Raw genomic sequence first — 25,498 nt, forward strand, 5'->3', positions numbered from 1 at the left:
TCAAAACTTTGGAGGCAGAAAAACTTTTAATTTGACTAAAAAATATTTTTAATATATTCATCTTCTTCCTGGCGGTGGAACGGGGGACTCCTGTCAGCAAGGCATCGGAGGCCGCCGCCGCCGCCGCCGCCGCCGCGTCACGCCACGCCACGGCTCCTCGTTCTGCAGTGGTTATCTCTTGCTGGTCCACCAGGGCAGCGCCTGCAGCCGGTGGATGGCGTGCTTCTCCTGCGGGCTGAAGTGCAGGATGGCGAGGATGGCGGTGAGCGTCTGCTGCCTCCCGCTGGCGTCCTGCAGCGTCAGGAACTTGTAGATGACGTTCTTCAGGTACTCCATGTTGGCGCCCTCCCTCCGCTGGTCGCGGCTCAGTTTGTCCAGCTGCTCCCGCAGCAGCGCCGTCTCCTCGTCGTGGCGTTCGGCGTTGGCGATGACCTTGGCCTGGAGGCGGTGCAGGTCGTCCTCCAGCTGGTGTTTGTGGCGCCGCAGCGCCGCCGCCTCCACCTCCTTCCTGGCCAGCTGCTCTGCGTACAGCAGCAGCGTGGGCTCGGTGGGCGTGGCCTGTTGCAGGGCCTGGCTGATGGCGTCGCCCTCGCTCTCCTCTTCCTCGCCGCCCCGGTCCGCCCCGGGGGCGCAGGCGGAGGCGGAGGCGCAGGCGGAGGCCCTCAGCCTCTCCAAGTCCCGGTCCTTCTCGTCCAGCAGCGCCAGGCTCCGCTCGCGCTGCTTGTGAAGCTCCGCCTCCAGACGCAGCAGCTCGTCGCGATGCTGCGCCGCCGCCCGCTCGGCTTCCTGTCTGTGGGCGAGCTGCAGCGCCGCCGCCTGCTGCTGGCGCTCCTCCTGCTGGCGGCGGTGGCGCTGCTCGGCCTGGTCGCCCTGGATCCTCAGCGTGATGTACTTGTCCTTCAGCTCGGTCAGCTGGTCGCGAGCGTCGGCCAGCTCCTTGGCCTGGCAGCCGTCCTTGGCGTTCTTGTTCTTGAGCACCACCTGCGCCCGCAGCTTGTAGCGCTCAAACTCATCCCTGAGCTGCCGCAGCGCCCGCCTGCACGCCGCCGGGTCGCCCGCTTCCTCCGCCTCCTCCTCGCCGTCGTGGCCCCCCTCCTCCTCCGGGCCCTGGCCGTTGGCCCGCGGGTCGCTCTGCGCCGCCAGCAGCAGCTTCTTCACCTTCTGCAGCTTCTCCTTCAGCGCGGCCACATCCAGCGGGGACTCATCGGCGCCGAGGTCAAAGGGAGGGCGTCCCGAGGCGGCGAGCGCCAGCGTCTTGTTCTCCAGGTCCAGCTGCAGGACTCGCTCCCGCAGCCTCTGCGCCGCCTGCTGCTCCTTCTGCCGGCTCTTCTCCGAGGAGCCCAGCAGGTCGGACAGCTCCGACAGACGCTGCTCCAGAACCGCCACCCGGCCCTCGGCCGCCTGGGCGCGCTCACGCGCCACCTCCTCCGCCTGGCACACCTGCGCACACACACACACACACACTGAGCGTCCCGCCCGGCGCCACCGTCGGACCGGACCGGAGGCGGCCTCACCTTGCGGGTCTGGCTGTGGACCTGCTCCTGCAGGTGGTTCTTCAGGAGGCCCAGCTCCTCCTGCAGCCGTTCCACCCTGGGGTCGGGCTTCCTCTGCTCCTCCTCGGCGGCCCTCAGCCTCCTCCTCAGCTCGTCCCGCTCCTCGGCCAGCCGGGCCAGCCGGGCCTCCGACTCGGCGTCCAGGGCCCGGGAGCCGAGGAGCGCCGTGGCGTCGGCCTCTTGGAGCCGCAGCTCGGCGTCCTGCCGCAGGTCGCGCTCCTGCTGCAGGAGGCGCTGCAGCTCCCGCAGCTGCTGCAACTGGTCGCCCTGCTCCTGCTCGCGCTCGTGCTGCTGCGTGATGATTCGTGCGCGGCTCTCGGCCAGCTGCTGCTGCAGCCCCTGGAGCTCCGCCTCCTGTAGCGCCGTCGCCGCCGCCAGGCGCCCCTGCAGCTCCTCCAGCTCCTGCTTCAGCTGCCTCTTATCGGCCTGGAAGTGGGCCTCCATACGGGACTTCTCCTGCGTGACGGTGGCCAGGGCGCCGGTGAGCGTGCTCAGCTGGCTCTTCAGCCGGCCCACTCCGCGGTCCGCCTCGGAGCCGGGAGGGGCCGCGGCCTGAGGCTCGGCGCCGTCGGTCTCGGAGCCGCCGGCGTCAGACCCGGACGGGCCTCCCGGGTCTCCCGGCTCTTCCGGGTTGTGGTCCGGCCTGGCGTCCGCGGACGCCGCCGTGTCCGCGCTGTCCTCGCTGTATAGCGAGCAGACGTCCTCCGCGTCCTCGCCGGGCCGGGCCGCGACCACGTCCTGGGACGTGCTCAGAACCTTCAGACTGGCCTCCAGGGCTTCCTTCTCCTTGAGGAGGCTCTTGTAGGCCCGGACCACATCCTTCAGGCGGGTCTGGTACTGGGCCAGCTGCTTCTTCTGGGTCTCCACGACGTCCAGCAGCTCCTTCCTGCTGGGGCCGCCGCCCCCGAAGCTCATCCCGAACTTCTCCATGGTGCCTCGTCGCCGGGGAACCTCCGTCCCGCAGGGTCACCCCGGAAGCGCTCTGACCCCTGGAGACCTGCTTCCTGGTGAGACAGGAGAATGTCATTCAGGCTCTGTTGCCGGACGCCACCTTCAAGACAGGCATTCGCACGTGAAGAGCAGCTTCCAGGGGGAACATGCGAACCCTCCAAAAGCTCAGATGGACGAACAAGAAGACCGTCGCTCGTCTTCTTGTATCCTGCAAGGTTCCGGACGCGTTACAGTTCGTGGTGGTGCTTCTCTTGATCTGTGGAGAAGACACGGCCAGTGTGGTTCTCCTGCAGGTCCAAGACGGACTCCTCACCCTCCGGGCCTTTCACTGGGCACCCCGAGGGCAGCGGTGGAACCAGGAGAGCCTTTCTACTCTGCTGGGAAGACCCTTTTCTACAAGCCACGGTTCTGTGGCCGAGGTTGGCCTCCCTCAAGCGGGAGGTCGCGGGTTCGATGCCCGGCTTGAGGATACCCAACCCGGCGTCAGTGCTCCCGCGGGGCAGCTGCCGTCCAGCCTGCCGGGCCTTCGCCGGCAGCCCCGGTAGGCGGGCTCCGGGCGGCGGGCTCCGGGCTCCGGTCGGTGGGCTCCGGGCTCCGGGCAGACTCGGCCGCTCTGTGACGGGTCAAAGTTACAGTAACACTTCGGCGTGTCCGGCTGGGGTTCTTACCTTCCGGTACCGGGCCGGCGGTGCGGACCCACGCCGCCGGCCTCGCGAAGCCTCGAGTCGGCCGGAGAGCCCGTCGAGAATCAAAGATGAAGCCCAGAAACATCCATCAGAGAGCGAACTGGGTCCGCGGCGGGAGCCGCTGTCTGCTAACGGCCGCCATCTTGGTCTGAACCGGAAGCGGCGGCGGCGGAGGGACGATGCTGCGTTCAGGGCGCTCAGGGAAACACAGACATGAGCAAAGTTACTCAGGTAAAGGAACACGTACTGATGGGGATCACTGCTGTATTTATGATATGATTGATAAATGCTGAGAATAATGCTTCGGAAAAACTCCTCTCTCAGTCATTTCGAACGTCATGATTGACCGGAGACACGAGAATGTTGAACAAGAGAAAGCTAGTTTACGTTTTCAATAACCGTTCCCGCGCGTTTCAAATCACCGCAGCCAATCGCTGTATTTTTAAACGTTGCTTAATTGTCGTGTTTATTCGGTTGTTGTTGAAACGTTGACAGCTGTCGGCAAAAAGACGCCCGAACGTGCGACATTTCCGGGAAACGCGAACGCAACTTGTCGGTTTTTCTCAATAAAGTTTCTTCAAAGCCGTGACGTCATTTATTCCGCGTTGGCCTGGACGTGGCACCGGGGAGGAGCTGCGCCCACCGATCGACCGTCTCCGCCGCTGATCCGCCAGACTCCGGCTCCGAACGCCAGCCTCTCGCGGACAAACGGCACATCTCCCCTCCCCGTCGGTGCTTCGTCCTCCCGCCGCCGCACCAGAGCGCCATGGGGCTGACCATCTCTTCGCTGTTCGCCAGGTTCTTCGGCAAGAGACAGATGAGGATACTGATGGGTGAGCGCCGCCGCTAGGCTAACTAGCCGCTAGGCTAACTAGCCGCCGGGCTAACCGGCCGAAGCCGCCGGGGCTGAAAACACTGTCCGCGTCCCGCTCGCCGTTCCCGGGCCGGGTCACCCTCCTCCTCCCCTCCCCCAGGCCGTGGGACGGGCTGTCGGTTCGATTTCTCACTTTATTAAATGGTCGAGTCGACGCCGGCCGGTTAACCGGCTAGATGCTTTTGAGACGTCAAAGCTGACGTTTCCCTTCGGATCGCCCCGGTGTCCGGAGGGAACTGACGGGGGTCCGAGCGGCCCCGGTGCCGGTCTGCAGCCCGGGAGGCCCCGGAACCGCCTGGAGGAACCGGCCGATGGGTCTCCGTGTCTGCGGGAGCCGTTCAAAGGTCCTTCTGTGATAAACTAATCCGCCTCGACCCTCTGGACCCCCAGGCAGCAGGAGCTCCTCGGGTGACAAAGTCCTGGAGATACTTCTCTGTCCTCCTGAGACCTGGAGCTCCTCAGAAGGTGAAGATTGGGCTGCTCGGAACCAGAACTAACCCGTGTGTTGTGTTTGTCAGTGGGTTTGGACGCCGCCGGAAAGACCACCATCCTCTACAAACTCAAGCTGGGGGAGATCGTCACCACCATCCCCACCATCGGTGAGTAGGGCGCCGCCTCGGGGCCCGTCCGCTCGGCCCGCCGCCGCCGGGGCGACTGAACCCGTCTTCTCGTTCCAGGTTTCAATGTGGAGACCGTGGAGTACAAGAACATCTGCTTCACCGTCTGGGACGTCGGCGGCCAGGATAAGATCCGCCCCCTGTGGAGACACTACTTCCAGAACACACAGGTACGGAACCAGAACCCACGGACCGCTCTGTGTCTAGAGGTCCGTCCAGTACCGCCGAGGTGTCGCCGCCCGGAACTGAATCCGGGATGCGCATCTGGGTCCCGAGCCTCCTGGTTCTGGTGGTGGTGTGTGGACCCGAACCAGGGCCGGCTCGGACCGGGTCCGGAAGCTGGACCCGCTCCGTCTCCTCCAGGGGCCCCTCCCGATGTCCTCACGTGGACCTCTGACTGGGACCCTTGTTCGTTGCCACGGTAACCCTCTTGTCTCCTCTCGTGACCTGTGACCCCAGGGCCTGATCTTCGTGGTGGACAGTAACGACAGGGAGCGAGTTCCAGAGTCGGCGGAGGAACTCAACAAGATGGTTCGTGTGGCGTCTAATCTCTCTCACACAGACACACACACACACACGTGCGCACACACACATGTGCACGCACGCACTGCCTCATGGTCACGTAACCTTTTCCAGATCCAGGAGGACGAGCTGAAGGAGGCCGTGCTTCTAGTGTTCGCCAACAAGCAGGATCTCCCCAACGCCATGGTGGTCAGCGAGCTCACCGACAAACTGGGTCTGCACAACCTCCGCAGCAGAACCGTACGTTTGGCCGCCGCCACCCGCCTCCTCGCCGTCCCTCTGTTTTCTGAGGTCCCCTGCGGTGCTCTGAGATGTCTTCTGTTTGCTCCTCAGTGGCACGTCCAGGCCACCTGTGCCACGCAGGGCACGGGGCTGTACGAGGGCCTGGACTGGCTGTCCAACGAGCTCGCCAAGCGCTAGGCCGCCCCACGGGAAGCGGCGTCCGGCGCCGCGGACGAGCAGGACGGAGTACAAAGCGGGGGGCGGAGTTTCACAGGACTGTTGTTCTTTTTTTTTAAATTATAAATGTCTGTAGGAGGTGATGTCACGGACTCCCATCATCCTCTTCTTCTTCTCATCTTCCTCCTGCGTCTCTTTGTTTGTTTTTTTTCTTTTAATCCGCATGTTTTAGCTCAATCATGTGACAGGGTTGATGGAAGGGGGCGGGGCCGGCGGCGGACCTGCCTCCAGCAGGTTCCTGGTCACGCGAGCGCGCATTCCACGGAGCCCGCCCCGAAGGCCTCGTCATTCCTGAACAATGTGAAGAAGAAGAAACAGCGATGATGCAATAAAGGGTTTTTTTCCTTCTCGGCCGCCTCCCTCTGGTTCTTCTCCGCCCTCCCAGGACGACTGGACAAGCTCCTGTGTCCTGGACCCTGTACCTTCGGACGGGAACGACCGGAGGCCTTAGAGCGCGGGGGGTCCGAGGGACTCGTGGCCGGGATCCGTTAGCCGGCCAAGCTAAACCCCCCCGCCAGAGGTGAGGTGTGACCCGGGGAGAGGCCGTAGGGTCACGTGACCCGGCGGAACCCGTGTGAATGACGGCGGCGGCCGGGGCGGGTCGGTCCAGGATGAGCTTCTCCCCTGGGAGGGCTCCAGCGGTCAGGGTTAGGGTGCAGGATGAGTGAACAGATGTTTCCATGGCAACCTACACCAGACCCACCTCGGCTCCATCTGGTTTTGTCTCCCGAAACCGAAATGATGTATCTGAAGAGGAAAGTAGTCGTCGGGCGTCAGAGGCGGGTCCTCGGGGCCCAGCCTGGACGGGTTCTGTGGAGAACCCTGCATTTGCCGGCACCTTCTACGTCGTTCTCAGAGGGTTCTTGGTCCGTCGATCGTTGACCAGTCAAGAACACGGCGCGGGATTAAAAAAAAACTTTATTGACAAACTGCAGCTGGAGGCCCGTGACCTCTGACCTCGGCCTCACTTCCTGCTACACGCTGATTGGCTCCTGCTGGTTGTTCTGCCGTTTGACTACGAACACCTTCTGGCCGGAGGCCGTGACGGTGTACACGAAGTCATCTAGGATGACTGGGGGGGAGACAGGGGTCAGAGGGCATGCATCCTGACCACACACACACACACACACACACACACACACACACCTGACATGCGTCTGAACGGTGGCTCCGTTGACCCCGACAGCCGGAAGCGGCTGGCCGTCCGGACCATCTGCATCATGACTCCGGCCGTGTGCTCGTCGTTCTCCAGCTCCCCTGCAGACTGCATGCACACACACACATACACACACACACACACACACACACACACACACACACACACACACACACACACACACACACACACGAACGCTGGACTGAGCTGAACCGAAGTCTCGGTGCGGAACAGAACGTCAGGATCTACAACCGGAAGTGTCGGGGTGGAGACACTTACGGCCAGAACCCCGTCCTCGCTGATCACCAGGTACCCGAGCTGGTCCGGGATCCGGTCCAGACCCGCCGTCAGAGCCGCGGTGGTCTGCGAGCGAACACAGTGTTGGGTTCGGGTTGGGGGTTCAGGGTGTTTCGGGGTTCGTTCTGCGCTCACCATGTCGTCCTGCGGCCGCTCCTTCGCTGCTTCGGCGCTCGGGCTCACTTCCGGCTTCTCGCGCCCCTCCCCCGCCTCACGTGACCGCCGCTTCCGCCGCCGCCCGTCAGCTGACGGCGTCACGTGAGCCGCAGCTTCCGGCCCGAGAAGCTGAGCTCCGTCCGCCTTCCGGTTGGTCGCCGTCCGTCTGCAGCGCCATGGCCGGCCGCGGGAAACTGATCGCCGTTATCGGAGACGAGGACACGTGCACGGGCTTCCTGCTCGGCGGCGTGGGCGAGCTCAACAAGAACCGGAAGCCCAACTTCCTGGTGGTGGAGAAGGACACCAGCGTCACGGAGATCGAGGAGACCTTCAAGTGAGTCGGGCCGAACCGGAGCGGATCGGAGCAGTGGTCACAAGACGGCACCGGATCCCGGGTCCCGGTGTCGAACCGCCGACGGCGGAACCTCGGCCGTGATTCTCACTCGTCGTCGGTTCGTCACGCGGGCGGTGATCAGCTGACCGGAAGTGGGGTTCTGCTGAACCCCGTTCGAAAATCACACCTCAAATTTCCCGCCGCTCGCCGAGCCTCCACCGGGAGCCTCTACCGGGAGCCTCCACCGGGTTTGAGCTTCCGTTAAAATACCGGGAATCCGCGTCTCCTCCGCGGACTCATCGGAAAAAACGCCTCGATCAGCGGCTGTCCGGGGATTTCAGAGTGGACGGTGTGTGTGTGTGTGTGTGTGTGTGTGTGTGTGTGTGTGTGTGTGTGTGTGTGTGTGTGTGTGTGTGTGTACGCGCGCGCATGCGTGCTGGTGGTCGACAGGAGGCCCATCCTTTCCTCCCTCTGACACGCAGGAGCTTCCTGGCGAGGAACGACATCGGCATCATCCTGATCAACCAGTTCATCGCTGAGATGATCCGTCACGCCATCGACGCCCACATGCAGTCCATCCCCGCCGTGCTGGAGATCCCGTCCAAGGAGCATCCGTACGACGCGTCCAAGGACTCCATCCTGCGCCGCGCCAAGGGCATGTTTTCCGCCGACGACTTCCGCTAAGCGGGCGGCGGTGACGTGAGCGCCGTGCATCCCAGCGCTGATATGGATCCCTTCCTGTTCCTGTTTACGGAGGCCAGTGTGTGTCTGTGTTGCTGTGGAGACGTGGAGGTCGTGACCTGCCAGCCTGTTTGTTCCTCCTTTTAACTTATTGAGTCAATAAATACTTCTAATCCTGAGCCACGTTCCACTGGTGATTCCCTGACACACACACACACACACACACACACACACTTCTTCTTCTTCTCCTTTGGTCTTCTCCCTTCAGGGTCTCCACAGTGAATCCACCTTCTCCATCTCACCCTGTTCTCTGGATCCTCCTTCTCACACCATCTACCTTCATCTCCTCTCTCACTACGTCCATCCATCTTCTCTTTGTTCTTCCTCTAGACCTCCAATTCCAGCCTCCATCTTCCAATATATTCACTGTTATGACCCAACCATCTCAGTCTGGCTTCTCTGACCTTCTCACCAAAACATCTAACATGTGCCGTTCCTCTGATAGACTCATTCCTGATCCTCTCCATCCTGGTCACTCCCAAAGAGAACCTCCACATCTTCATCTCTGAGACCTCTAGTTCTGCCTCCTGTCTTCAGGTCATTGTAAGTGTTTCTAGTCCAAACATCATGGCTGGTCTCACCAGTGTCTCCTCCACCTTCCCTTTCTTTCTGGCTGATGTTCTTCTATCTCTTCATACCTTTTCTCCACCCATTCCAACCTGCTTGAACCCGTCTCTTCACCTCTCTTCCACACTCTCCGCTGCTCTGGACTGTTGACCCCAAGTACCTGAAATCCTCCAGCTTCTTGATCTCCACTCCCTGTAGCCTCACCGTTCCACCCGAGTTCCTCTCATTCACACACATATATTCTGTCTTGCTGTGACTAACTTTCATTCCTCTCCTTTGCAGAGCATACCGCCACCTCTCTAGATGTTCCTCAACCTGTTTTCTGCTCTCACTACAGATCACAATGTCATCCACAAACATCATGGTCCATGTGGATTCCTGTCTAAGCTCATCTGTCAACCTGTCCATCAGTTCTGTAAACAAGAAGGGGCTCAGAGCTGATCCCTGATGGAGTCCCACCTCCACCTTGAACTTCTCTGTTACCCCTACAGCACACCGTACCAGTGTCTCACAGCTAGCATACATGTCCTGCACCAGTCTAACATACTTCTTGCCTCTCCAGACTTCCTCATCCAATACCAGAGCTCCTCTCTTGGCACCCTGTCATATGCTTTTTCGAGGTCTACAAAAACACAAACCAGCTCCCTCTGGCCTTCTCTGTACTTTTCTATTGGCATTCTCAACGCAAATACTGCATCTGTCATACTCTTTCTAAGCATAAAGCCATACTGCTGTTCACAAATGCTGACTTCTGCTCTCAGTCTAGTTTCCACTACTCTTTCCCATAACTTCATTGTATGGCTCATCAACTTTATCCCTCAATAGTTGCCAATATTCTGCACATCCCCTTTATTCTTAAAAATAGGCACCATCACACTTTGTCTTTGTCCTCCACTTTGTCCTCCATTCTTCAGGCATCTTCTCACTCTCTAAGATCCTGTTGAATTATCAAGTCAGAAAATCTACCACTGCCTCTCCTAGACACTTCCACACCTCCACAGGTATATCATCAGGACCAACTGCTTTTCCACTCTTCATCCTCTTCAATGCCTTCCTCACTTCACTTTGACTAATGTCTGCTACAATAGTCACCTTTTCTACCCTTGCCTCTCTTTCATTTTCCACATTCATCAGCTCTTCAAAGTACTCTTTCCATCTTCCCATCACTCTTCTAGCATCTGTCAATACATTTCCCTCTCTGTCCTTAATCACCCGGACCTGTTGTACATCCTTTCCATCTTTATCTCTTTGTTTCACCAACCTGTATAGATCATTCTCTCCGTCCTTACTGTCTACCTGAGCATACAAGTCATCTTTGATTTGCCTTTGTTGCTTCTATCTTTACCTTACGTTGTATCTCCCTGAACTCCTGTCTGTTCTCTTCAGTCCCCTCAGTATCCTACTTCTTCTTTGCTAACCTCTTTCTCTGTATACACTCCTGCACTTCCTCATTCCACCGCCAAGTGCGCAGACCTCCATGAGTGGCCTCCCGGCTCCAGTCCAGTCCGGAGTCTCCTTGGTCTGCCAGCTTGTGATGGGCTCATCAGTAATGAGTAGCGGTCAGCTGTGAATGACCTGCTGCCCGGAGCCCCAGCAGATGTTGGTGTCCTCCGGAGCCGCTCGGCCACGTCTCCATCCTTTGGTCCGGTCCCGAACGGGTCGGCGACTAGGGTTCCGCTGGCCGGCGGGGACTCCGGTGTGCCTGGGATTCCTCGGCGCCGAAGGGGTTAACGGCGCGGGGTGAGGGTGTATCTGCTGAAGGTTGAGCGGGCGGCGTCCAGACGGCGCTCGGCTTCCTTCCCATGAACCGGCGATAACCTGCGGCGGGGAAACATCCCGTCGGCCTTCAGTGACGGAGGATAAAAGGCGTCCCGGCTCTGGAAGCCGCAGCCATGACATCTCCATCCCTGTGCGCCCTGGTCCTGATGGCCGCCATGGGCCTCGCCATACCTGTGCTCCGCTCAACGCACACGTGAGATACACTCCTCTTCTTCTTCCTCTTCTTGCTCTGCTTCTTCTTCCTCCTCTTGCTCTTCCTCTTCTTCTTCTTCTTCCTCCTCTTCCACCTCGTCTTCTTCTTCCCCTTCTTCCTCCTCCTCTTGCTCTTCTTCTTCTTCTTTCTCCTCTTCTTCTTCTCCCTCTTCCTCCTCCTCGTCTTCTCCTTTTCCTCTTCTTCCTCTTGCTTCTCTTGCTCTTCTTCTTGTTCTTCCTCCTCCTCGTCTTCTACTCCCTCCTCTTCTTCTTCTTCGTCCTCTTTTTCCTCTTCTTCTTCCTATTGCTCCTTTTGCTCTTCTTCTTCTTCTACTTCTTCTACTCCCTCCTCTTCTTCTTCTTTCTCCTTTTCTTCTTCTTCCTCCTCTTCCTCCTCCTTCCTCCTCCTCCTCCTCTTGCTCTTCTTCCTCCTCCTTTGTCTCTTCTTCTTCTTCTTCTTCTTCTTCTTCTTCCTCTTGCTCTTCTTCTTCTTCTTCTTCTTCTTCTTCTTCTTCTTCTTCTTCTTCTTCTTCCTCTCCAGCCCCTGACAATCCTTTTCCCTGCACAGGGACCCGGTGTCTCCAGGAGCTGGTGGGGAGAAGAAGGAGGTGGAGGAGGTGAGCACCGAGCTGCCGGACACCACCAGGTCAGTGTGAAGCTTCTTCCCAATTCCACAAAATGTCAGTCGTGGCGTCTGCTGTCGTAGCGACGGATGATTCAGAGCAGCAGGGCCGAGTCTAACGCTGGATGGGCGTCCGAGCGTATTCCTCTGTCGATCTTCAGAGCTAGAACATGACAACATTGATCTACATGGAGGAGGAGGAAGCTTAGCCAGGGAGAGCTGAGAGAACCCAGGCAGGAGAAGGTGATAGCAGGTGAGGAGCTCTCCTGGGAGCAGCCATAGGTGACCCCGAGACCCCTTTAACCCTTTCCTGTCCACGGCTGGAACAACCGGCGTCAAAACCAGGAAGCGAGGCCTCGGCGGCCGTCACGGCTCCGGAGCAGCGGGGCGGGAAAGGGTGAAGCCAGGAGAAGATAAGGTGGACTTCACTGATTCCACGAGGAGGAGCAGCAGCTTTACAGACACGGAGCAGGGGGGGATTCAGAAAACACAAAATATAAGAAATATGCAAAAGGAACAAAAGAAACGGCCAGTGCAGGGAGGCAGAGGCGGTGGTCCAGCCGGCCGGGGCTGCGGGGAGGTTAGGGTTAGGGTTAGGGTTAGGGTCAGGGTCAGGGTTAGGGTCAGGGTCAGGGTCAGGGTCAGGGTTAGGGTCAGGGTCAGGGTTAGGGTTAGGGGAGGAAAGGGTTTCCTGGAGGAAGCATCGATACCGTACTAATATTGCACAGATAATGTTGGCCAGCGGGGCTAAAAAGAGCCTTCCGGCTGCTCGTGAGCCGCATCGGCACCGAGCTGAGCTCAGAAGACCTTCCTCGGAGGAAGACCTTCCTCGCAGGAAGACCTTCCTCGGAGGAAGACCTCCTCGACAGGCGGTGGGACGAAGCCAGGACGCAGCGTGGATGCTAGCTTAGCCACGCCCTCTCGCTCACCTCCACATGTGGTGATATGTTATATTACCAGTTTATATTTGACATCGTCCTCATTATCCCTAACATTTATTATTATTTACAATATATTACATCATATACATATGCGAGATTTAATTTTTTAGAATATGAAATCAAATTACATTGAAACCTATTTCTATATGATTTGAATTAATGTCATAGTATGGAATACAATATATTGTAATATATATCAAAGGATTAAATATTCAATATTACAGATTTGCAGATGTGGTTTTTAGGTTATGTCAAATATATGACGAATATTTCAAATATTGTTTATCATTAATGCAGTACCTTGTAAAATATGCAGTACTTATACCGTATATTCATACTGTACTTATACCGTTGTGTATTATATCATATTTTGTATTTAAAACACCTACATATCAAATTAAATCATATAGTTATAGAGTAAGTTATACAATGATATAGGCAATTATAATATATATATAGATATATATATTTATATAAATGATATCTATATAAATGATCAGTCATATGTAATAATGTTTAGCTCACATATTATTTACTGTGTATTTGTTTACCGAAATTATTTTTATACTTTAATAATTTAATATATAGTAGGGCTTCAGGGCTACAGTGAATCCACCTTCTCCATCTCACCCTGTTCTCTGGATCCTCCTCTCTCACACCAACTACCTTCATCTCCTCTCTCACCATGTCCATCCATCTTCTCTTTGTTCTTCCTCTAGACCTCCAATTCTCCAATTCCAGCCTCCATCTTCCAATATATTCACTGTTATGACCCAACCATCTCAGTCTGGCTTCTCTGACCTTCTCTCCAAAACATCTAACATGTGCCGTCCCTCTGATAGCCTCATTCCTGATCTTCTCCATCCTGGTCACTCCCAAAGAGAACCTCAACATCTTCATCTCTGCAACCTCTAGTTCTGCCTGCTGTCTTCTGGTCATTGGAACAGTTTCTAGTCCATACATCATGGTTGGTCTCACCACTGTCTTGTACACCTTTCCTTTTATTCTGGCTGATGTTCTTCTATCTCTTCATACCCCTGAAACTACATATATGTCTAACTATATGTATGAGTATATATGTGTACACATATATATGTACATATGTGTGGATATATGTATATAATAATGTATACATATGTCTATATCGATAAACGTATATATACAACCACACATATGTAGGTAAATATATACATGTATACATGTAGATATATATATGTGTGCATATATATAGACATATATACATATATATGTCTATATATGTGTATATATATATATATATCCATACGTATACACATATGTGTATATATGTACACATACATAAATAAACATATATATATATACACAGATACATGTATATATAAATTTGTAATTATAAACATTTATATGATTACATATGTATACATGGGTTAAATATGTGGGTGTAAATATGTATGAATAAATGTTTATTTCTATTAGTGTGTGTATGAATGTATACATATGCATATATATGTGTGTGTGTATATATAGAAATATATGTAAATATGTATGTATTTACATATTGTGTGTGTATGCATTATAAATGTATACATATATATGTATATATAAATATATATATGTGTATTTATATATATACAGACAGAAATATTTGAGTACATATCTGAGCATATATAAAAATATATATATACCTAAATACCTATAGATGTGATATGTATGTATATATTTATACACATATTAGTGTGTATATTATATATACGTATATATGTATATATATTTAAAATACTTGTTTATGTATGTATATATTAGGTATGTGTATACATTTATGTACATAAATAAATATATATAGTATACATAAATTTATGTTTATGTACATATATGTACATTTATATATATTTATATGTAGATATATAAAGACCTCTATACACATGCATATAAATGCGTATATATGTGTGTGAATGATATATTTATGAATACATATAACTGTACATATACGTATTAGTATGTACATACATAAATAAATATATGTACATACATGCATTTATATAAGAACATATATCTTCATATATATTTATTCATCCAGTGCATCCATGGAGATATATTTATCTATATCTATATATACATACATATATACATTTGAATACACAAATGTATATATATATATATATCCATACATACAAATGTCTATGGATATTTAGTTTTGTGTTGAATACATACAGACATATACGTATGTATGTATATATATATATATTTGTATGTTGATACATATGTATGCATATATACATTAACCTATCTATATGTATATAAATATTCATACATGTGTATATACATATATATGTATGTATATATATATAAAGACACACATATATTTATGCTTTTCTATATGTACATACATATATGTTAAATATATAAAATTATACAAATATATATGTGTACATATAAAAGATATGTGTATACATAGACATAAAAAATTATAAAAAGACATTCAAATACATATGTGTTTCTGTATGTGTTTATACATACAGACATACAGATATAAATATATTTAAAAATATATAAATGTACATGTATATATGAATACATATATATGAATATATATGAAATCATATATACATATTTATGTATACATATATCTCCATATGTGTGTATATGAATTTATGCATATATATTTATTTACATACATGTATTTATGTATGGGTATAAATATATACCGTTATGTATGATTATATATGTGTATATATGTATATACACACATATACATATATGTGTATGTATATATTTATTTATAAATATACAGACATAGAAGTATTTGTATATATCTATTTATACACATGCCTACATACATACACATATAAGTACAGAATTATATGTGGGTATATAGATCCACAAGTAAATATGCATATACAAGCACATATACATTATGTATAAAATACATGTTTATGCATGTGTACATACTGTATACACATATGTGTATATCTTTAGGTACATATATATTCATATTATATACTGTACATATATGTATGTTTATGATTTATGTACATATACACACATACATATGTATATTTATAAATGTATATATATACATACATACATATATACATACATATATTTATATATGTGCATATATAAATACCCCTCTTCCGAGACACATAAATATGTATATATGTTTGTCTTTGCATGTATATATAGAGAGATATATATACCTGTATATATACATAAATATGTATATACATGTATAAATATATGAAAATACATGCATATATATACGGGCAAATATAATCATTTATATTTATTCATCAAGGTATATTCATGAATATCAATACAAATATAAAACATAGTGTATATAAATGTATATTTATATACACTTGGTATGTAAATGTAAAAAGCTATACATATACAAGTGAGCAAATATAAACCTATGTTTATATACATAAAATGACATAGATACATTTATAAAAAGACATTCATATATTAGCTATTTATATGTATATATGTATGTATGTTTTAATGCATATAGACATATATACATATTTGTATATATAAACTTGTGCTGTGTGTATGTATATCAAATCATATGTCCAAATGTATATATTGATGCATACATATATATTTACCTACCTTTATATTTGTGTGTATGTATGTATGTATGTATTTATATACATACATTTAATTATATGTGGGTATATTAATTAACCTATTTACATGTGTATATACGTACATGTATATATACACAAATACATACATAGTTGTAGGTATATATATATAGAGAGAGACACACCTATATACATATATTTGTATATAGGTATATTGTATATTTGTATATTGTATCTGTATATTTATATATTTATTGTATATTTGTATATAGGTATGTATATAGGTATGCACATGTCAGATATATATGTATGTATAAGTAGATAAACTTATATATGTCTGTGTATATATAAACTTATATATATACACCAACGTATGTTTATAGATATATAAGTGGATTTATATATACACATATACATATATGTCTATATATGTGTATATATTCACACATACACTTTCGTTTGTATACATGTTTAAATAAATAAACGTATATATACATATGCATGTATGTATAAATATAAATGATACACATAGGCTTGTGTGTGTGCGAGTCAGACTGTGTCAGCACGAAAACCCGTGGCCCAATGAAAGTGTTTAGATGCGGGAAAATGTATGCATGTATATATGCATATATACATGCATACATTTATATCTACATTATATTTGTGTATATGTATGTATGTGTGTATGAATGTATATATATTCATATACAAATATGTATGTGTCTTCATAAACGTATAAATATATTTAAATTATTTGTGTATATATACATACATTATATGTATACATATGTATGTATATACATACACCCACAAATATATGTACGTTTATATATATACATATACATATATATACATTCATGATGCACATAGGCTTGTGTGTGTATAAACATAAAAACAAAAATTTCTATGAATGTATATATATTCATATACATGCAAATATGTATGTGTCTTCATAAATATATAAATATATTTACATTATTTTTGTATATATATATACATTATATGTATACATATGTATGTATATACATACACCCAAAAATATATGTATGTTTATATGTTTATATATATACATATACATATATACATTCATAAAAAAATGTTTTTATATTTATGTATGCATGTACATATATATGTAATACATACATATAGATGTATATATGTGTGTTTGTATATATATCAACATGTATATATGCATTTCTAAACACATATATATATTTGTGTAAATGTATACATATATATGTACATATGAACATATATATATTTATTAAGTATCCATCTATGTATGTTTATAAAAATAAAGCATGTATAAACATATATATATATACACATATACACACATATGAACATATATATTTATGCATAGATATATATATGCATATACAAATAGCCCCTACACATTTTATAAATGTGTAGATATGTGTGTAGATATATAGGTATATAGATATATACACCTATATAAATGTGTGTGTATATATGTGTGTGTATATATATATTTTTTTATATACCCTTACATATACTAAAAGTATGTATGTAAATAACTAAATATATATATGTACACACATATATATACCAACATATGAATTAGTATATATACATACATGTTTACCTGTGTGTACACATATGTGTATATATATATATAGAGACATATCTTTATATAATTCCCGAAATTCAAATGTCTGTATGTATATATATTTTGTGAGCAAATGCATATGGAGGTACATATATGCGCATATATATGTATATACATATATATATATATGTATATATGTATATGTATGTTCATAGATATGTATGCATATATACATGTACATATCTATATGTATATGCTTATACATACATGTGTATGTGTATATGTATGTATGTATATAAAGACACAGATGTATATATTCGTATATGTATATGTATGAGTTAATATGTAAAATTATACATCTATATGTGTATATATAAATAAATATGTATACATATATACACATAGATACATTCATATAAAGATATTTATTTACAGAGATATATATTTTGTATATATATCTTTGTAAGTATCTATAAATATAGAAATAGATCTTAACATATATTTAGATATATATAAATGTATATGTGTGTATGTTAACCAAATCGTATATATATGAATGCATGTATGTATGTATGTATGTATGTATATACATATGTGTATACATTTATATCTATAATTATATGTGCGTACATGTATATACCCATATGTGTTTATATATATGTACAGACATATTCACCTATATGTATGCATTTATACACACAAACATCTATATATGTATTCATACATACATATATTTGTATACATGTAGGTACACATGGATTTATATATATATATATATATATATATACATGAATATTCATATACGTCTCCAATACATTAACATATACATTATATACATATACATTACACATATATATATACAAATACAAGTGCATTTTTTGTTTTTATATACACACCTTTCGTGAGTTTATATGCATACAAATATTCATAGATAAACATCAGCATATGTATATACATAGATACATATGTCATCATATATATTTATACATATAAGTATATATATGTATGACAATATATAAATATTTACTTTTTCATTTGTACATATATAATCATATGTGTATATATACATATATTTGTATGTGTACACATGTAGAATTGCATAAATTCATACAAACACATTTTATAAACATATATATATATATATATATATTTATATATGCCTTTATGTATCCATACATATATACATATATTTAAATATATATAAATCCAAATTTATGTATACATATGCATATATACATCCATGCATACATATCTACATTATATGTAAGTGTATGCATGTATGTATATATATTTATATACATACATTTATGTAGGTAATTATATGCACACATACACACATATGCATGTATATATAAATACACACATGTATGTATTCATACATACATATTTTATTAATATATATGCACATGTGTATATATATATAAACATAGAGATATGTATGTATGTATATGCACATATTTTTGATATATATATTGTATGTATGCATAAACATCTACATTTCGTATATATATTCCTACAAATACAAATATATTTATATGAATACATACCCATATATAGTCACTTTGCACATATACACATATATATTTTCATATGAATATATGTACCAAAAATATTAGTATATATGGTTTTGTATACACATGTCTATGTATAAATCTATACCCTATATACTTATTTTGTATATATGTATACATATATATACACATGTATGTATTTTTGTACACATACAAATATGTTTGTATATGTGTATGTATTTGTTTACGTACTTATATGTATGTATATACATAAAGAAAATTTGTAAATATATTTATAAAGACACATTTATATGTAGGTATATACATATCTTTATGTGCACGCAATATATGTATATATATTTATATACTTACCTATATATATTTAATTGTACACTTTTTTGTATGTTTATGTATAAATATATGTATGTGTATGTATATATGAAAACACACATATAAACATATATTTGTGTATAATTATGCACATATACAACAATTTCCTTCAGGATAAATAAAGTTGTTCTTATTCTTGTTCTTATAGATACACATACATTAACATATGTGTTTGTATTTCTATATATGTGAATATATACATGTAAATCACATGTATCATTTATATAGAACCAGAAATATATGTATAGACATATATATATGTAAATATATATATATATATACATTTATATATATATATATATAAACAAATAAATAAACATTTATATAGATATGAATGTATAAACACATATAAATCATGTATATATGTATTTTTACACATATATAATTACATGTGTGGGTGTGTATATATTTGTATGCCTACAGACATTTACATTCGTGTTCATATATATACAAAATATAGCTGTAGCTGTATTCATAAATACATATATGTGTAAATATGTATTTTCATAGGTCTGTATTCAAATATACATATTTATATTTATATATTAATATATATACATGTGTAAGTATGTATAGGTATGTATATAGAGACGCATACATATGTATATATGTATATATATATGTGTACATATATACAATACATGCATACTTAAATGTATACGTATGTTTATATGTATATACATAGACATATGTATTAATATATACTTTTAAAAAATATAAATATATGCTTTTCTACACGTGAACATATACAACCATATGTATACATATGTATGTATGTATAGACATGTAGAATTACATCTGTCTGTATGTTTTTATACATGTATATGTATTCATACATATGGTTATATATGTTCACATGTAGAAAAGCACATGCTATTTTCATGCATATATGTGCATATTTGTACACATACCTATAAAGATATGCTTGTATATATATTTATACACATACAGGTATATATGTATGTGGATATATATATATATACTTGTTTATATTTTTGTTTGTATATACACATATATGTATGTATTTATACACCAATATATATATATAGTTAGTTAGTTAGTCCTCTTGCACGTAGAGCCAACCGTGGCTACTAGGTTTCTCCATCAGGGTCTGTGTGCAACCAGATTAAACCGGACGGATCTTCTCGGATATATATATATATATATATATACACACACATATTTTTACATGCATATACATATGTATATGTATAAACATACACAGATAGATATGTATGTATATGTATATAAATATGTACATACATCTATATGTATATGTATATCATGTATATGTATATATACATGATACATATGTATATATTTTTATAAAGATACAGATGTATATTTATACACATATTTGTATGTATGCCCATCTATATACACATATGGGTATGTATTATTACATATATATATATATATACGTATATATATATATATATGTCTTTATAATTACACACATTTGTATATATATATGCACACATATGTTTGTATTTATATGTCTATATATATATATATATGTTAATGTTTATGTCTGATTCTAATTGTAATTACATATATACATGTATGTAATTATGTATATGTGTATTTTTATGTTCATGTCTATTTATATAAGTGGGTATATATATGTACTTATATATAAATACAATATGGCTTTGTATTTATACCTGTGTGTGTATATATATATATATATATACACATACATACCTACATACATGTATACATGTATATATATAATTTCATACAGACATTTACACAGGTGTGAATATACATGTACATAAGTATACATAGATTTGTGTATATGAATATATATATGTATTGTAGCGTTTTATTCAGGAAAAGCACCTGGTTGATTGTAAAACGTTCGTTTACTAAGCAACAGCTCTTGTTGGCTACAGCAACGCCACACAGCCCTACAATACAATTCACTGTTCCCGCTCAATTCAAGGTGAAAAAAAAAACAAAACAGAACTCCTTGCACCCCAAAACCACACACATAAAATTTCCCAGCGACCCCCAAATATACAAATACATTAATTATATTTTATGTATGTGAATGTGTATATGTATATATATGAACATGTATATATACACATATATATATATACATGTATATATTTATATATATGCATTTACATAAAAATTTATATACACATATATTTGTGTGTACATATACATACATATGTATGTATACATCTTTATATACACACACATATGTATATATTATATGTTCTCTATATATTTGTGTCCATATATTTATATATATATAGAGGGCTACATTTAAAATCTATATATATACATACACAAATAGTGATATATGTACACATCTTTATACATACATATGTGTATATATGTATATATTTTTCAATATATAAATGTATACACTTTCATGCATATGCATACAGATTTGAATGTATTTATAAATATACATATACTTGCATCCACACATACATTAATGCATAAGTATAGATAAATACATACATATATAAATATACATTTATATTTATTAATGTGGGTATGTATATACCCACATATATATTTAGACATTTGTGTGTATATATATATAGACATATATGAAAACAAAAATTGTATCTATATATACACACATATATATATGTTTAAATACGTGTATGTGTTTATAAGTACATATATGGTTATGTATCCAAATCTAGAAAAATACATCTGTATATTTGTGTATATGTATATATACATGTATATTTAGATATAAACACACAAATATACATATATTTATATATATACACACACACACACACACACACACGTATGTATATCTATATTCATCCCTATGTGTTTATGTACACACACATATTTATACATGTGTATATATACATTTATATTTATAAATGTTGGTCATATATGTATACATATGTGTTTATGTATTCATGTGTACATATATATATAGGTAGGTAGAAACACATAAATATATGTGTATATACAAAATATATGTATGTATATATGTTTGTACTCCATATACATATATATGTATATATATATGTGTACATATATATGTCTTGACAGGGTGCCAAGAGAGGAGCCTGAAGGATGGAGACAAAGTGTGATGGTGCCTATTTTTAAGAATAAAGGGGATGTGCAGAATATTGGCAACTATTGAGGGATAAAGTTGATGAGCCATACAATGAAGTTATGGGAAAGAGTAGTGGAAACTAGACTGAGAGCCGAAGTCAGCATTTGTGAACAGCAGTATGGCTTCATGCTTAGAAAGAGTACTACAGATGCAGTATTTGCGTTGAGAATGCTAATAGAGAAGTACAGAGAAGGTCAGAGGGAGCTCTATTGTGTTTTTGTAGACCTAGAAAAAGCATATGACAGGGTGCCAAGAGAGGAGCTCTGGTATTGTATGAGGAAGTCTGGAGTGGCAGAGAAATATGTTAGACTGGTGCAGGACATGTATGCTCGCTGTGAGACACTGGTACGGTGTGCTGTAGGGGTAACAGAGAAGTTCAAGGTGGAGGTGGGACTCCATCAGGGATCAGCTCTGAGACCCTTCTTGTTTGCAATGGTGATGGACAGGCTGACAGATGAGGTTAGACAGGAATCCCCATGGACCATGATGTTTGCGGATGACATTGTGATCTGTAGTGAGAGCAGGGAACAGGTAGAGGAAAATCTAGAGAGGTGGCGGTCTGCTCTGGAAAGGAGAGGAATGAAAGTTAGTCGCAGCAAGACGGAATATATGTGTGTGAATGAGAGGAACTCGGGTGGAGCGGTGAGGCTACAGGGAGTGGAGATCAAGAAGATGGAGGATTTCAGGTACTTGGGGTCAACAGTCCAGAGTAACGGAGAGTGCGGAAAAGAGGTGAAGAGACGGTCCAAGCAGGTTGGAATGGGTGGAGAAAAGTGTCAGGGGTACTATGTGATAGAAGACTTTCAGCCAGAATAAAAGGAAAGGTGTACAAGACAGTGGTGAGACCAGCAATGATGTTTGGACTAGAAAGTGTTACAATGACCAAAAGACAGCAGGCAGAACTAGAGGTTGCAGAGATGAAGATGGTGAGGTTCTCTTTGGGAGTGATCAGGATGGAGAGGATCAGGAATGAGTCTATCAGAGGAACAGCACATGTTAGATGTTTTGGAGAGAAGCCAGACTGAGATGGTTGGGTCATGGACAGAGGAGGGATAGAGAATATATTGGTAGACGGATGCTGGAATTGGAGCTGCCAGGCAAGAGGTCTGGAGGAAGAGCAAAGAGAAGATTTATGGACGTCGTGAGAGAAGATATGAAGGTAGTTGGTGTGAGAGAGGAGGATCCAGAGAATAGGGTTAGATGGAGAAAGTTGACTCGCTGTGGCGACACCTGAAGAGAAAAGCCGAAAGACGAAGAACTATATATACATATATATGAATATACATAAATACATCTATATATCTACACAGATATATGTATTTATAGACACATAGTTATATATGTGAAAATATATACGTTGTTATATTGTCATATATTATATATACGTTATATATGTTATATATTGTTATAGTTTTTGTCTTTGTTCGATGTATGTATATATATGTTTGTACTATATATACATATATATGTATATACATAAATACATCTATATATCTACAGATATATGTATTTATAGACACATAGTTATATATGTGAAAATGTATATGTTGTTATATTGTTTTTGTCTTTGTATATGTATATACATATGTATGAATATATATGCTTTCATGTATATACATATATATATATATATATATATATATATATATATATACTGGGCCTCGGTGGATCAGGGTCAGCTCCGGCCCCTCAGAGCAAGAAGGTCTCCCTGGTTGGATCCCAAAAGGGTTCCTTCCTGGTTGGAGTCTCCATGTTCTCCCTGTGTCTGCATGGTCTTCCTCCCCCAGTCCAGACACTTCACTGGTTCACTGGTCCAGCTGACCGCCTCCCTTTCTGCAGGCGTGAATAAAGGATGCTGTTGGAAAGATGTGGAAAGATTTCATAAAGTATTAAAATCGGAAATTGTGTATAATTACATAATTACATAACATGGTTGTTATACTTCATTTAATCATTTTATATCTTTTTTTTTTTAAATTTAAACTATATATATATATATATAGATATATATAAATATATATATCTATATATATATAATGTAGTTTTAAATCTATTGAAATAATATGATACAAAGTATTACACATCAATTTCTATTTATAGTTCTACGTGTGTATATATTGTATATACATACACACACACCTACTCGCATACATGTATGTGTGTCAGCGTGTGTGCATGTGGCTAATGTTCTGGACATACACACACACACACACACACGCAGCGTGTTTGATTTGGTCATGTGACTACAACAGCTGGTGTTTGTGTTCCTGCAGCAGGTCCTCCTCTCCAACAGAGGGACCCGAGCTCATGAAGGAGGTCCTGATGAGGTCAGTGCTGCAGGAGGTCTATAAAGCGTGGAGCTGTGAACGTGTGAAGCCCTAAAAACTCTAAATCTGAGATTCTGTTTCCCCGCAGAAATGGGACTTTTCCCAACGCCACGATCTCCCTGATGACTGTGTTCGGGTGAGTGGCCTCCCGCTGTCCGGCGATCGGCGGGCGTCCCGGCCGGGTCGAGCCCCGCCCCCTCGCCCCGCCCCCTCGCCCCGCCCGGGTCGAGCCCCGCCCCCTCGCCCCGCCCCCTCGCCCCGCCCGGGTCGAGCCCCGCCCCCTCGCCCCGGCCGGCAGTCGCTCAATAGCGTGCATGTTTTGTTTTCTCAGGAATCGAACAACTAAACAAAACCGTAACTTGCTCCCTGTGGTCAGCAGCCCCGGCTGCTCCTTGTCCACCTGCCACCTGTCCAACCTGGGCCACCGGCTGCAGCAGGGCGGGGACGAGACGGCGGGCAGCGACGCGTCCAGCGCCTCCGGGAACGGCAGGAAGTGAGGAGCGTCCGCAGCGCGTTGGTTGGAAGTTGTCACAAATCCACCAAATAAAATCCTGAGATTTTTTCCGCGGTGTTGTCTGGACGTT

The 25,498-nt window shown here is 43.3% G+C and overlaps 5 protein-coding genes across 8 annotated transcripts; 3 read left to right on the forward strand and 2 right to left on the reverse strand.

Annotated features, from left to right (window-relative positions):
* Nucleotides 1-7: 7 nt before the first annotated feature.
* On the reverse strand, nucleotides 8-3,423 carry gcc1 (GRIP and coiled-coil domain containing 1). Its single transcript, XM_086146226.1, has 3 exons — nucleotides 3,173-3,423; nucleotides 1,515-2,557; nucleotides 8-1,440 (listed from the first exon to the last, which is right to left on the reverse strand). The coding sequence occupies exons 2-3, from the start codon at nucleotides 2,481-2,483 to the stop codon at nucleotides 172-174; spliced, it is 2,238 nt and encodes a 745-aa protein (XP_086002352.1). The 5' UTR covers nucleotides 2,484-2,557; nucleotides 3,173-3,423; the 3' UTR covers nucleotides 8-171.
* Nucleotides 3,424-3,787: 364 nt separating this feature from the next.
* On the forward strand, nucleotides 3,788-6,011 carry LOC147233717 (ADP-ribosylation factor 4). The gene is made up of 6 exons (XM_086146230.1): nucleotides 3,788-4,023; nucleotides 4,583-4,663; nucleotides 4,742-4,851; nucleotides 5,141-5,212; nucleotides 5,318-5,443; nucleotides 5,537-6,011. The coding sequence occupies exons 1-6, from the start codon at nucleotides 3,957-3,959 to the stop codon at nucleotides 5,621-5,623; spliced, it is 543 nt and encodes a 180-aa protein (XP_086002356.1). The 5' UTR covers nucleotides 3,788-3,956; the 3' UTR covers nucleotides 5,624-6,011.
* Nucleotides 6,012-6,562: 551 nt separating this feature from the next.
* On the reverse strand, nucleotides 6,563-7,384 carry lamtor4 (late endosomal/lysosomal adaptor, MAPK and MTOR activator 4). Its single transcript, XM_086146232.1, has 4 exons — nucleotides 7,251-7,384; nucleotides 7,098-7,181; nucleotides 6,809-6,926; nucleotides 6,563-6,734 (listed from the first exon to the last, which is right to left on the reverse strand). The coding sequence occupies exons 1-4, from the start codon at nucleotides 7,251-7,253 to the stop codon at nucleotides 6,637-6,639; spliced, it is 303 nt and encodes a 100-aa protein (XP_086002358.1). The 5' UTR covers nucleotides 7,254-7,384; the 3' UTR covers nucleotides 6,563-6,636.
* Nucleotides 7,385-7,447: 63 nt separating this feature from the next.
* Nucleotides 7,448-8,465, forward strand: atp6v1f (ATPase H+ transporting V1 subunit F). Its single transcript, XM_086146231.1, has 2 exons — nucleotides 7,448-7,605; nucleotides 8,088-8,465. Exons 1-2 carry the CDS (start codon nucleotides 7,448-7,450, stop codon nucleotides 8,287-8,289), a joined length of 360 nt encoding a protein of 119 aa, XP_086002357.1. The 3' UTR covers nucleotides 8,290-8,465.
* Nucleotides 8,466-10,612: 2,147 nt separating this feature from the next.
* LOC147233720 (uncharacterized) lies at nucleotides 10,613-25,476 on the forward strand. Of its 4 annotated transcripts, none has more exons than XM_086146219.1 (5): nucleotides 10,613-10,885; nucleotides 11,453-11,530; nucleotides 24,864-24,914; nucleotides 25,003-25,050; nucleotides 25,246-25,476. In XM_086146219.1, exons 1-5 carry the CDS (start codon nucleotides 10,806-10,808, stop codon nucleotides 25,409-25,411), a joined length of 423 nt encoding a protein of 140 aa, XP_086002345.1. In that variant the 5' UTR covers nucleotides 10,613-10,805; the 3' UTR covers nucleotides 25,412-25,476. The 4 variants fall into 4 exon arrangements, with proteins under 4 accessions (XP_086002345.1, XP_086002344.1, XP_086002346.1 ...); XM_086146218.1 differs by having other exon boundaries at nucleotides 10,614-10,885; nucleotides 24,861-24,914; XM_086146220.1 differs by having other exon boundaries at nucleotides 10,616-10,885; nucleotides 24,861-24,914; nucleotides 25,291-25,476.
* The last annotated feature ends 22 nt before the right edge of the window (nucleotides 25,477-25,498 follow it).

The sequence above is a fragment of the Fistularia commersonii genome, chromosome 5, assembly GCF_037954325.1.
Source record: "Fistularia commersonii isolate RoL2024-O1a breed Wild chromosome 5, RoL_Fcom_v1.0, whole genome shotgun sequence".
Classification (NCBI taxonomy): Eukaryota; Metazoa; Chordata; class Actinopteri; order Syngnathiformes; family Fistulariidae; genus Fistularia; species Fistularia commersonii.

What these genes read in the sequence shown, in the direction of transcription:
- gcc1 (XM_086146226.1), bottom strand. Translation starts at nt 2,483, where the DNA reads ATGGAGAAGTTCGGGATGAGCTTCGGGGGCGGCGGCCCCAGCAGGAAG. An exon ending in TCCACAGCCAGACCCGCAAG is followed by an intron (nt 1,441 to 1,514) that starts GTGAGGCCGCCT and finishes GTGTGTGCGCAG; the next exon opens with GTGTGCCAGGCGGAGGAGGT.
- LOC147233717 (XM_086146230.1), top strand. Translation starts at nt 3,957, where the DNA reads ATGGGGCTGACCATCTCTTCGCTGTTCGCCAGGTTCTTCGGCAAGAGA. An exon ending in ACAGATGAGGATACTGATGG is followed by an intron (nt 4,024 to 4,582) that starts GTGAGCGCCGCC and finishes TGTGTTTGTCAG; the next exon opens with TGGGTTTGGACGCCGCCGGA. An exon ending in CACCACCATCCCCACCATCG is followed by an intron (nt 4,664 to 4,741) that starts GTGAGTAGGGCG and finishes TTCTCGTTCCAG; the next exon opens with GTTTCAATGTGGAGACCGTG.
- lamtor4 (XM_086146232.1), bottom strand. An exon ending in GCGAGGACGGGGTTCTGGCC is followed by an intron (nt 6,927 to 7,097) that starts GTAAGTGTCTCC and finishes GTGTGCATGCAG; the next exon opens with TCTGCAGGGGAGCTGGAGAA. An exon ending in ACCGTTCAGACGCATGTCAG is followed by an intron (nt 6,735 to 6,808) that starts GTGTGTGTGTGT and finishes TCTCCCCCCCAG; the next exon opens with TCATCCTAGATGACTTCGTG.
- atp6v1f (XM_086146231.1), top strand. Translation starts at nt 7,448, where the DNA reads ATGGCCGGCCGCGGGAAACTGATCGCCGTTATCGGAGACGAGGACACG. An exon ending in GAGATCGAGGAGACCTTCAA is followed by an intron (nt 7,606 to 8,087) that starts GTGAGTCGGGCC and finishes TCTGACACGCAG; the next exon opens with GAGCTTCCTGGCGAGGAACG.
- LOC147233720 (XM_086146218.1), top strand. Translation starts at nt 10,806, where the DNA reads ATGACATCTCCATCCCTGTGCGCCCTGGTCCTGATGGCCGCCATGGGC. An exon ending in GAGCTGCCGGACACCACCAG is followed by an intron (nt 11,531 to 24,860) that starts GTCAGTGTGAAG and finishes GTGTTCCTGCAG; the next exon opens with CAGGTCCTCCTCTCCAACAG. An exon ending in TCCCTGATGACTGTGTTCGG is followed by an intron (nt 25,051 to 25,245) that starts GTGAGTGGCCTC and finishes TTGTTTTCTCAG; the next exon opens with GAATCGAACAACTAAACAAA.